Below are 10750 nucleotides of genomic sequence, written 5' to 3' on the forward strand. Positions count from 1 at the left end.
ATCAGTTCTTGTGGACAGAGGGGGAAACCCTGCAGTGCCTGAGGGGACTGAGTGGCAAAGTGGGTGGGGAGTGCTGACAGGAGCTTAGGGTGAGACACTCTGCAGGAGCAAGGACAAGACAAACCACAGAAAGGCTTCTGAGTACTGAGAGAGGAGGCAAAAGGCAGGTATGCAGAGGACAATATGTCAGAGAGGTTGGTAACCTCTCTCCTTTTTATCCCTCCCCCGGGAGCAGCAGAAACTGTTGGCTGCAGGAGCCACATGTGTCACTGAAGGAGAGCACCACAGCACAGGCAGTGCAGGTGTGCTGAGCAGCAGCTTTTTCTCCTGCCCATGGCAGTGGCTGTGCCCCTGGCAGAGTCATTTCCGGCAGCTCTGCTCTCGTGGGGCTCTGCCTGGGACCTGTGGCCTTTGGAGTCTCTCTCACACACGCAGCAGGATGGGTCTCAGCATGCACCTCGCCTCTCTCCTCCTGGCTGCCTTCCTGAGGCACCCACAGGGTAAGCACTGCCTTGCACTGCAAGCATGGTTCCTCTCCTGCCCAGGGCAGCCTCATGCCCTCAGCAGAGCTCTGCAGGAGCTGCTCTGCACTTCTGGGCCAGGCTTGGGAGCCCTCAGCTCACACAGGTGATTTTGCAGCTGCTTTCTCCAGGTGCTGCTCCTGATGGCACAGGAGAGCTCAGCTGCAGAAGCAGCAGCTCCTCTCCTGACCATCTCAGCCCTCTTGCCTTCCTGTCCTCTTGCCAAGTGTCCACCTCTCTCAGTCCCTCTCTGCTGCTCTGTCTGGGCCCAGTGTTTCACAGCCATGGCACTGCAGAAGCTCTTTTGCCTCTCAGCACTGCACATGTTCTGACCTTGCAGCCCAAACACAGAGGGCTTTGGAGAGCTGAGGCAGGGACATGAAAGCTCTCTCATGCCACTGACATTCTGATGTTGTCCCAGTCCCTCTCCTGGCTGGCACATGTCATTCAGCAGGCCCTGGCTCTCCATTCCTCCTCAATGTAAGCAGTGCCAGGGGTTCCTCTTTCCTGCCTTCCATGACCTTGGGATTAGCTCAGCGAGCAGGGTACAGGAAGCAGGGTAAAACATCTTTCAGGACATAGGATGGTTCCTCACCCTGTTTAAGATGTCCTTGGAGGCAGCACAGGAGAGTCAGGCACTCCAGGCTGATCCCTGGAGACTCTGGGCAGCAGAAGTGACAGGAGGGAAGAGCTGGGTGAAAGCTCATCTCTCTCTGGGGTATCTCTGTGGGAGGGAATTGGCATTCTTGTGCTGTGGGAGCCTTCTCCTCTGTCACTTTCCATCTCCACTTGTTCTGCATATCAGAATCTTTCCCTCCACAGTCCCTGACCTTTGCTCTCTTCCAGGCACCATGGGGCAGGTCACTGTCACCCAGCAAGAAGGACACATCACAGTGAAGGAAAGAGAAGCCTTCCACACCAAATGCACTTACCAGTCACCTCTCTTTAATGGCTTGTTCTGGTACCAGCAGAAGAAAGGCCAAGCTCCCCAGCTGCTCTCGTTCCAGGCAGCAGCTGGCCCCAAGGCCAGCGGCCGTCTGACCACGCTGCTGAACACCACGGGGAAATACAGCCTGCTGCAGCTGGAGGAAGTGGAGGTCTCTGACAGTGCCTTGTACCTCTGTGCTGTGGGTGACACCCTGGTGCAGGAGCTTGCTTGGCTGTGCAAGAAGCTGTGTGAGGGGCAGGAGAGCCCTGGTGTGTGGCCTGGCTAACTCCTCTCAACATCAACCTGTGAGAGACCTCAGTGATTTAGAGAAGGACAAGAAACTCAGTCAGGTTCTCATATTATGCTTTTATTACAGCCCTGGACACAGGGGGATCCTTCCCAAAGCCTCTGTGTCTCCAGAGGGTTCAGTGCAGAAAGTCCTGGTGCCTCCTCTCTATGGAAAGCTTCTCTATCCAATCCTGCCCTCCTTAAGGGCCATCCACTCCCCTCCTGCATTCCAGCTAACAATGAGAAGTGGAGTTGCTTATCAACTCTTTGGGTGTAGAGGGTGTGTGGGAGTCCTGCCCTTGCTGTCCTTGTCCTTGGGGGATGGCCATGGCCTCCATTGCTAGTCCAGGTGGCGAGATGATGAGCAGAAGCTGCCTCTTTCTTCCAGCACACAGCTACTGAAAGCATGAGAAAATCTCTTTCAGGTTTGATCCCCACTGCCTGTGCAGGAGCCAGGGATGTCTTCCTCAGCTGCAAGGGACAGTGCCTGAAAGGGCCTCACTGCTGTGCTCCCTACTCTCTCCTCCCTCTGGGAATGATGAATTGGCCACTTGTGTCCCCACCTCACCCCCACCCCCCAAGCCAATGCCTTTCTTACACAGCAACCTGAGGCAATGACACCAAAAAAAGATCCAGGTGGAGGCAGAGGCTGGGCTGTGGAAAACTTGAATGGCTCTGGAGTGGTGTGATGGTTTGAGGCAGCCCCTCTCTCCCCCACGGGCAGAAATCAACAACTCAGACAAACAGATTGCAAAAGTGATGGAAAGTTTAAATAGAAAGCAGTGAATGTTTACAGAAAAAACAGAAACCTAGTGACAAAGAACGATCCCAAAATAGACCCAGGAACATCCCATCCCCACCTGAGGTTGCACGCAAGACTCCCAGGGCTCCTTCTTCCCCCATCACTGCTAGGCTAGTCTCAGCTGGCCAGATCTGAGACTGCCCATCCCCCCCGTGGCCTTGGGCCTAGCCAGGCCCAAAGCCAGGAGACATCTCCCCCAGTTACTGGCTGACAGAGGAGGAAGAAAAGGGGAAATGCCAGACCCTGCACTGGGTCTTATAGTGGTGCAAAGGATTATGGTAAGAAATACCTCATTTCCTGTGTGCACCCTTCTGGGCTGGACTTCTGGACACAGGAATTAAACACAGCAGGGGGCACCCAGCTCAAAATGCAACAAGAGGCCATTTGTGAAGGTGCTGCTGATGAAGAGGAAAGATCCCAGCTCATGGCATGGGCTGGGTGCTTGTTTTCCCAGTGCTGCCTTTTCATTTCCAGCCTCATGCCCTGGAGGAGGCAGCTTCTGAGTGCGGGGACTCAGAAAGCCCAGGATGGGCATGGCAGGAATGTGTCAGTGCCAGCAGAGGCCTCAGCTCAAGTGCTGGATGGGTGCAGTGCATGAAGTGATCTTCACCTGGGCCACACAGTGAGGTTTTCCATGGTTGTGTTGCCAGGAAGGGGCCCTGCACTCCTTGTCAGGTCACCCAAGGCTTCCCTGGCTCAGGATGTGCCAGGTCTTTCTTCTTCCCTCTCTCCTTCCCTTTCTTCTTCCCTCTCTTCTTCTAGCCCCTGCCATTATCTTCTGTGACTCTGGGAGTGTGGCTGGAGCCCTTGCCAGTGGTGACTGAGGTAAAGAAGTTGATGAGGACCTCAGCCTTCTCCATGTCACTTGTCACCAGTTCTGCCCTTTCCTTTCTGAGGGGGCCCTCACCTGCCTTAGTCTTCCTTTTGCCATGAATGTACCTGAAGAAACTTTTGCTGTTCCCCTTGCTCTCCCTGGCTTGATTTAATTCTAACTGAGCTTGAGCTCTTCTAAGCAGGTCTCTTGCTGCTCAGGCAGCTTCCTTAGATGCCCCCATCCCAGCTGTCCTTCCTTCTACTCCATGCACAGTGTGCAACAGAAAGGACCACACAGAGGCCTGTCCTGGATGAGGCATTAACAAGACAGCAAAATCTGTTTTGAGCTACTGCCCCTTTCTCCTCTCTCTCTGTTTCAGGGTCCAGATTGAGGTCGAGGAGCCTAATAGGCAGACACCATTAAGGCTGCCTGGAGGGGAGTGGATGCTGATCCCTGAGCCTCACGTTTCAGAGAGGCGACTGCACGTGTCAGACGCCATGAGAGAAGGTGTGTGCAGTTGACTCACCACCTAAACATTTTGAATGGCTTGGCAGGATGTGAATGGCTGATGTGCCATTGGGCCCTTCCCTTTGCAACAAGGGAATTGGTAGGGGAAGACCTCTTGTGCTCACTCGTTGCTCGTTACACTCATAGCTTGCATGCTCGTTACTCTCTCAGAGCAATTAGCTTCTTTGTTTCATCAGTGTAGTGCTCGTGTTGGGCCTTCACTACAGCAGCCTGCCCTCTCTTCCTCTAAATCTGTGGATACTGCCCTTTGGTCTATAACTATGAACTCAAACAGTCTCAGACTTGGAATGGGTGAAACGGCTCCAAACCCAGTCGCTCGTGCACGCAGCCCAGCCCCCGGACGCAAGATAAGTCTGCCCACAGCTCAGCTCAGAGAGAGAGAGTTTTCTGTCAAGGATTATGAGCTGGACTTTGCATCAGCACCGCAGAGTGTGGCCCTGCACTCCTTGTCAGGTCACCCAAGGCTTCCCTGGCTCAGGATGTGCCAGGTCTTTCTTCTTCCCTCTCTCCTTCCCTTTCTTCTTCCTTCTGTTCCTCACTCCCAACCTGCTCCACTGCTCACTTGTGCTCAGCTTGCCAGCAGCTGGCCTCTGCTGCTGCCATTCATTCTTTCCCTCCTAGCACTGGCCAGATGCCTTCTGAGTATCTCCAAGGAGGGACAATCCCCAGTCTCTCTGGGCACCATGTGCCAGTGCCTGCTCACCCACATCAGCTAAAGTGTTTCCTGATGATTCAGACAGAGCTTCCTGGGTTTCAGCTCTGCCCACTGCCTGTGATTCTGTCACTGGGCACCTCTGAAAAGAGCCTGCCTCCATTTCCTTTAGACCCTGTCTGCTGGGTTTGTGTGGAAAGGTTTTGGCTGTGGGTGGGCTACAGGGGTGGCTCCTGTGAGAAGATTTTAGAACCTTTTGCCAGGTTGGAAAGAGCCTGTGGCACATCCCAGGGTTGTTGTCCAAGGCTGAGCCAATCAGTGATGGTGGTAGGGCCTCTGTGACAACCTGTTGCAGGAAGGGGAAAGTCAGTGGAGGAGATGGGGAGGAAGTGCTCCAGGCCCATGCAGAGCCCCAGGTGAGGCAGGTTGTCTCCCTGTATCCCATGGAGGTTAATGCTGGAGCCTGTGGAGGATCCCAGGCTGGAGCAGCTGTGACCCCGTGGAAAGTTGTCCTTGGAGCAGCCTCCTGTCAGACTCCCTGTCAAGAGGACCCTCTAAAGAGGAGCACATGCTGGAGCAGGCTCCTGTCAGGACTTGTGACCCTGTGGGGGACACACATTGGAGCAATTTGTTCCTGAAGGACTGAGCCCCAGGGAAGCAACTCCCACTGGGGCAATTGGTGAAGCAGCTCATGCAGCTCAAGGAAAATACTCCAACAGGGCTTCTCCTCCAGAGGAGACTCCACAACCTCTCTGGGAAGCCTGCTCCAGTGTCTGGGACCCTTACAGTAAAGAAGTTCTTCCTCAGGTTGAGCTGTCCTCCTCCTTCTCACATCTCTCCTCAGGAGCTGCACTCACTACTTGTTGCTCAGGGAGCACCACTGACCCTGAGTCCCTGTGAGTTCCTTGACCAGCACAACACCTCTGGTGGTCTTCAGTTCTGGAAGGTGGATTTCTGGGATGCAGTTTGTCCCTCTGTAGCTCTTCTTCTGCTCAGTCTGCTTGGGCAAGCAAAGAGCTGGCCCTGCAGAGGGGAAGCTGTGGGGAAAGGTGACAAAAGCAGCCCTGCTGCCAGGCCAACATGTCCATGAGTAGGTCATGGCATCAGGTGCTTGCAGTGAGGCCTTGTGAGGTGACAAAGGAAGCTCAGAGTCTGATCCCTGAAGAAAAAGGTCTCTGTGGGCTACTGGTAGGTGATTCTCATCTGGATGGGGAAGGAAGCTGTGGTTTGCTTCCCTGCTGGAGGTGGGATTCAGCTCTGCCCTGAACCTCAGCTGTACTCAAACTCCTCTGAGGGAGGATCCAGGATGCTGCATGACATGGAGGACATCTGGGAGGGCAAAGAATGCATCAGTTGGAATATGGGGCACAGAGCAGCTGCTTCCAGAATGACATTTCACATGACCTGAGTGCTTTTCACACCACCTCCCACCTGGAACTGCTTGCTCTGGTGGCCAGGCTCTCCCTTGTGCTTCATGTCTGTAGCTCCTCAGGCCCCCTGAAGGGGACAGCGATGGCTCAGTGCAGCTGCAGGTGCTGCAGGGAGACACTTCAGTGGCTGAGCTCAACATGAGGCTTTCCCCCAGAGCTGGGGCTCAGGAGACCCAGTTCTCTGTGGGGTCAGGAGCCTTTCAGTGCCTTGAGGAGCTTGCTGAGATGAGGAGCTGCAGCAGAGGGCACTGTCAGGCCATGTGCAAGGGGAGAGCAGCTGGTTCACCAAGGCTGCCAGATCAAAGCCCTTTTCCTTTGAGGGGGAGAAAGTCAGGTTGAGCTCTGTAGGTGTGAGAGCTGGGAGCCAGGGAGTGGAGAGACTGGAGTGAAAGGGATAGCTGGGAGCCAGGGAGTGGAGAGATTGGAGTGCAAGATAGAGCTGGGAGCCAGGGACTTGGCAAGCAACAATTGAATTGCAGATATTTCATTCCTGGGTGCCAGCAGCTGGATGGAGCAGGCTGTGTGCTGCAAGGTCAAAGTGCCAGTGCCTGGAGAAGGAGAAACAATTCAGGGGCTGATATTACCAGCCCATGGTGATGCCTGAGGGATTTGAGAGTGTGGGGTGGCTGTGAGAGCAGTGGGGAATTGGAGGCCTGGGAATTGGTTGGGGAGGCAGAGGCATGAAGGAAGGAGAGACTGCCAGGGCTGTGTCACTGGGCTCAGCAAGGGTGGTGGCCTGTGGAGGCCTCTGGCTCCACTTCTGCTCTGGCTACCAATGCAGAAGTCAATCTTCCCGCAGGTGTGGAGAGAGCCCCCAGGGCCCCTCACTCTTCAGAATGCCCTTGGCTGAGGGAGCCAGAGGGGCTGCTGCTGGAGGAGGGAGGGCCCCAGAAGTGGCTTCTCAGGCAGAGGAAGAAGAGATCTTTTCCCTTGCCCACTGCTTCCTTGGCTCCCCCAGCAGAGTCATTTGCGGCAGCTCTGCTGTCTGGCGGCTGGGAGGTGCTTTGCTGACTCTCCCTGCACAGGCAGCTTGGTCTCCACATGCTCCTCACCTACCTCATCCTCACTGCCTTGCTGGGGCAGTGGCTGGGTAAGTCCTGGCTCTTCCTCACTGCCTCTTTCTTCTTCTGCCCAGGAACCTCTGAGCAGCCTCAGCAGGTGCCTGTGGGGAAATTCTCTTCTGTTCCAGGAAAACGCTGGGAAAAGTCAGCTCACTCCTGGGGTTCTGCACTCCTTGGCTCAAGATTCTCCTCTTGCAGAGAGGAGAGGAGGGGAGGGAGGGGAGAGATCCCTCAGACACCTTCTCCTTCTTGCCTCTCCCCTTCCATCCATCTCTCTCTGCGTCTCTCTTCTGGTCACCCTTCTGTCACTAGAGTGGATCTCAGCTGTCTCTAGGCTCCCATTTCCAACACCAAGGATCAGATGCTGTCCAAGCTGCTAGAGGGAATTTAAAGCCCTCCTCCTCACACTGACAATGCTCAGTGCCTCCTGGCTGGCACCTACCTGCCATGGCCTTCAGGTATCTCCTGGCTGGGAAGACAGTCAGGGCTCCCTCTCTCTACCATTCAGCTCAGCATTGCATAGAGGTATGGAGCTCATAGCCCTTGGAGATGGCAGGGGAGGGCAAGCAGGATGACTTTCTTGCAGCAGCTCCAATGCAACCTGCTGCAACCAGCACACAAATTTGAGGCATGAGAGGCTGTTCCCTGGTGCTCACCATCTGCAAGCTTTGGGCACTTCCAGAAAGGACAGGAAGCCTTCTCCACCAGGGTTTTGTAGCACTGCTGACCTTTGCTTTCTTCCAGGCACGATGGGGCAGGTCACTGTCACCCAGCAAGAAGGACAAGTCACAGTGAAGCAGAGAGAAACCTTCCACACCAAATGCACCTACGAGATCTCTGGCACTTTTTCCTTGCTCTGGTACCAGCAGAAGAAAGGCCAAGCTCCCCAGCTGCTCTCGTCCCAGGCAGTAGCTGGCCCCAAGCCCAGCGGCCGTCTGACCACGCTGCTGAACACCACGGGGAAATACAGCCTGCTGCAGCTGGAGGAAGTGGAGGTCTCTGACAGTGCCTTGTACCTCTGTGCTGTGAGAGACACCCTGGTGCAGGAGCTTGCTGGGCTGTGCAAGAAGCCAGGGGAGGGAGGGGAAGTGTCTGGGCAAGGCTGAGCTTGGGGCAAGAGGCCCTCAGCTCTCCCCTGGCAGTGCTGCTTCCCCTGAGCACCCAGGGATCTGCAGGACAGGATCCATGCTCTAATCTATTCTCGACTGTCCAGGCAGCAATTCATTCAGTCATACTCTTTATTCAGACATGTTCTGATGTGCTGCAGTACCATCTCAGCAATGGCTCAGTCTTCTGATCACCAATGTGTGGAATGCTGCACTGTCTGTGGGAGAGCCAGGAGTACCTCCATGACCCATTGCATTCAGTCATTATCCATTGGTTCACCTTGACCCCCATTAATGACCACAGTCACATCCCTCTGCCCCTACAGCAACTGTGTTTGTCTTGCCCTGAGACAGAGACAGCTTAAAAGTACTTCTACTCTGCTGTTTCCCTCTTGAATCCCTGCCATGGTGGTTGATGTAAAGGTGCTGCACCTTCTCCTTCTCCTGTCAGCACCTGCAGCAATGATACAAACTGAACGGAGACATCAACATCCTGGTTGAGTGCAGAGAGTTTACTGAGGACACCAAACTGGCTGGAGTGGCTGACACAGGAGGTTGTGCTGCCATTCAACCAGGCTGAGAGCTGGGCCTGGAGAAACTGAATGAAATTCAACAAGGGCAAGGGGAGAGTCTTGCACCTGGGAAAGGACAACTCCATGGACCAGTGTAGCTTGGGGACTGAGCTGTTGGAGAGCAGTGAAGGGGAAAAGGCCCTGGGGGTCCTAGTGGACAGAAGGTTGCCCATGGGCAGCAATATGCTCTTGTGGCCAAGAAGGCCAAGGGCATCCTGGGGTGGATTAGAAGGCTCTGGTTAGTAGGTTGAGAGAGGGTCTTCTCCCACTCTTCTCTGCCCTGGTGAGGCCACATCTGGAATATTTTGTCCAGTTCTGGGCCCCTCAGGTCAGGAAGGACATCAGGGAACTGCTTGGAGGAGTCCAGTGCAGAGCCACAAAGATGCTGTAGGGAGTGGAACATCTCCCTTGAGAGGAAAGGCTGAGGGAGCTGGGGCTCTGTAGCCTGGAGCAGAGGAGACAAAATGTGAGACAAGATCTGCAGGGCAGTGTCAGGAGGACAGAGCTCTGCTCAGGGATGTCCAATGAGAGGACAAGGGGCAATGGATGCAAGCTGGAGCAGAGGAGGCTCCACATGAAGATCAGGGAAAACTTGTTCCCTGTGAGGGTGAGAGAGGCCTGGAGCAGGCTGCCCAGGGGGGTTGCGGAATCTCCTTCTCTGGAAATATTCAAACCCCACCTCCATGCATTCCTGTGTGGTCTGCTCTAGGTGACCCTGCTCAGGCAGGGGAGTTGGACTGGATGACCTCTTGAGGCCCCTTCCAACCCCTAACATTCTGTGATTCTCTGGTTCTGTGATTTGGGGAAAAGCTGAAGGCAGCAGCTCCAGCACAGGGCATCCCTGGGCTCTCCCCACCTCTGCTCTCCAGAGTTACAGCCCCAGCTTCAGCCTCATGGCAGCAGGTGTCTCATTTCCCCCAGTGGTACAAAAACAGAATGGATGACAGCCTCCTTCATGGTCCTGGCCATCTCCTCCAGGAAGACCTGGGGCTCTGGAATCAGCCACCAAGAAGAGGGTACCAGGGTCAGAGGAGATTTGTTGTTCCTTGGCTGTTGCAGAGTTCCCACAGAACTCTCTTGGCTTGCCCTGAGAATGTAAGGGTTCAGAAGGTGCCTCCTGGGCTGGTCAGAGTAGTACCCAGGAGATCAGAAGCATAGCAGAAGAGGAGAGGGAAAGGAGAGAGCAGGAGGAGAGAAAGGCAGACATGGGCCATGCTTCCAGGCTGAGCCCTTCCAGCCTGGCATTGTAAGGAGGGCCAGGGATGCTCAGACTCGGAGACCTCCTCTGAGCAGGTCTTGCAATGTCTGATCTGCAGAGGTCCTGTCCAACAGCAGGTATGCCATGGAAAGAGTGAAAAGAGTTTGGCTGATTTGTAGCTCCAAGGTTAGACTTAGGCAGAGGACAAGTGCAGATCCAAGTGGTGTTGAGGAAACTGATCCAAGGGTTTGGGCCAACAGAGAAGGTTGGTTGGTTCAGGGTGAGCATTTAGGAACTTGACTGATGAGAGCAGATGGAGAGTGTGGCAGGAAACATCATTTATCTGTTCCCCAGAGAGCTGGTTTAGAGAGTGGAGGTGCTGAGAGGGGTGCTGAGAGGGGTGTGCAGAGTTCTGTTTGGTAGTCCTGCAGCCTTGGAGTGTGCTGACAGGAGCTTGGGTTTAGACACTGCAGGAGCAAGGGCAGGACAAAGAAGACATGGGCCTGAGCTTGGAGAGAGAGGAGGCAAAAGGCATCAGGGAAAGGGATCCCCAAGACATGCAGGGGACAATACATCAGAGAGGTTGGTCACCAGGTGCAGGTCTAGCCCCCTTCTATCCCTCCCCTGGGAGCAGCAGAAGCTGTTGGCTGCAGGAGCAACATGTGTCACTGCTGGAGGAGAGCACAGCACAGGCACTGCAGGTGTGCTGAGCAGCAGCTTTTTCTCCTGCCCATGGCAGTGGCTGTGCCCCTGGCAGAGTCATTTCCGGCAGCTCTGCTCTCGTGGGGCTCTGCCTGGGACCTGTGGCCTTTGGAGTCTCTCTCACACACGCAGCAGGATGGGTCTCAGC

General features: G+C 54.9%; 1 gene segment (V, D, J or C); it reads left to right on the forward strand.

Moving 5' to 3' along the window:
• The first annotated feature begins 1372 nt into the window (after positions 1-1372).
• On the forward strand, positions 1373-3874 carry LOC137458786 (T cell receptor alpha variable 1-2-like). The segment is given in 2 exon segments: positions 1373-1695; positions 3733-3874. Coding segments are annotated over 2 exon segments (465 nt in total).
• The last annotated feature ends 6876 nt before the right edge of the window (positions 3875-10750 follow it).

Source organism: Melanerpes formicivorus, unplaced genomic scaffold (genome assembly GCF_026170545.1).
Source record: "Melanerpes formicivorus ecotype bairdi unplaced genomic scaffold, bMelFor1.0.p_v2 SCAF_277, whole genome shotgun sequence".
Classification (NCBI taxonomy): Eukaryota; Metazoa; Chordata; class Aves; order Piciformes; family Picidae; genus Melanerpes; species Melanerpes formicivorus.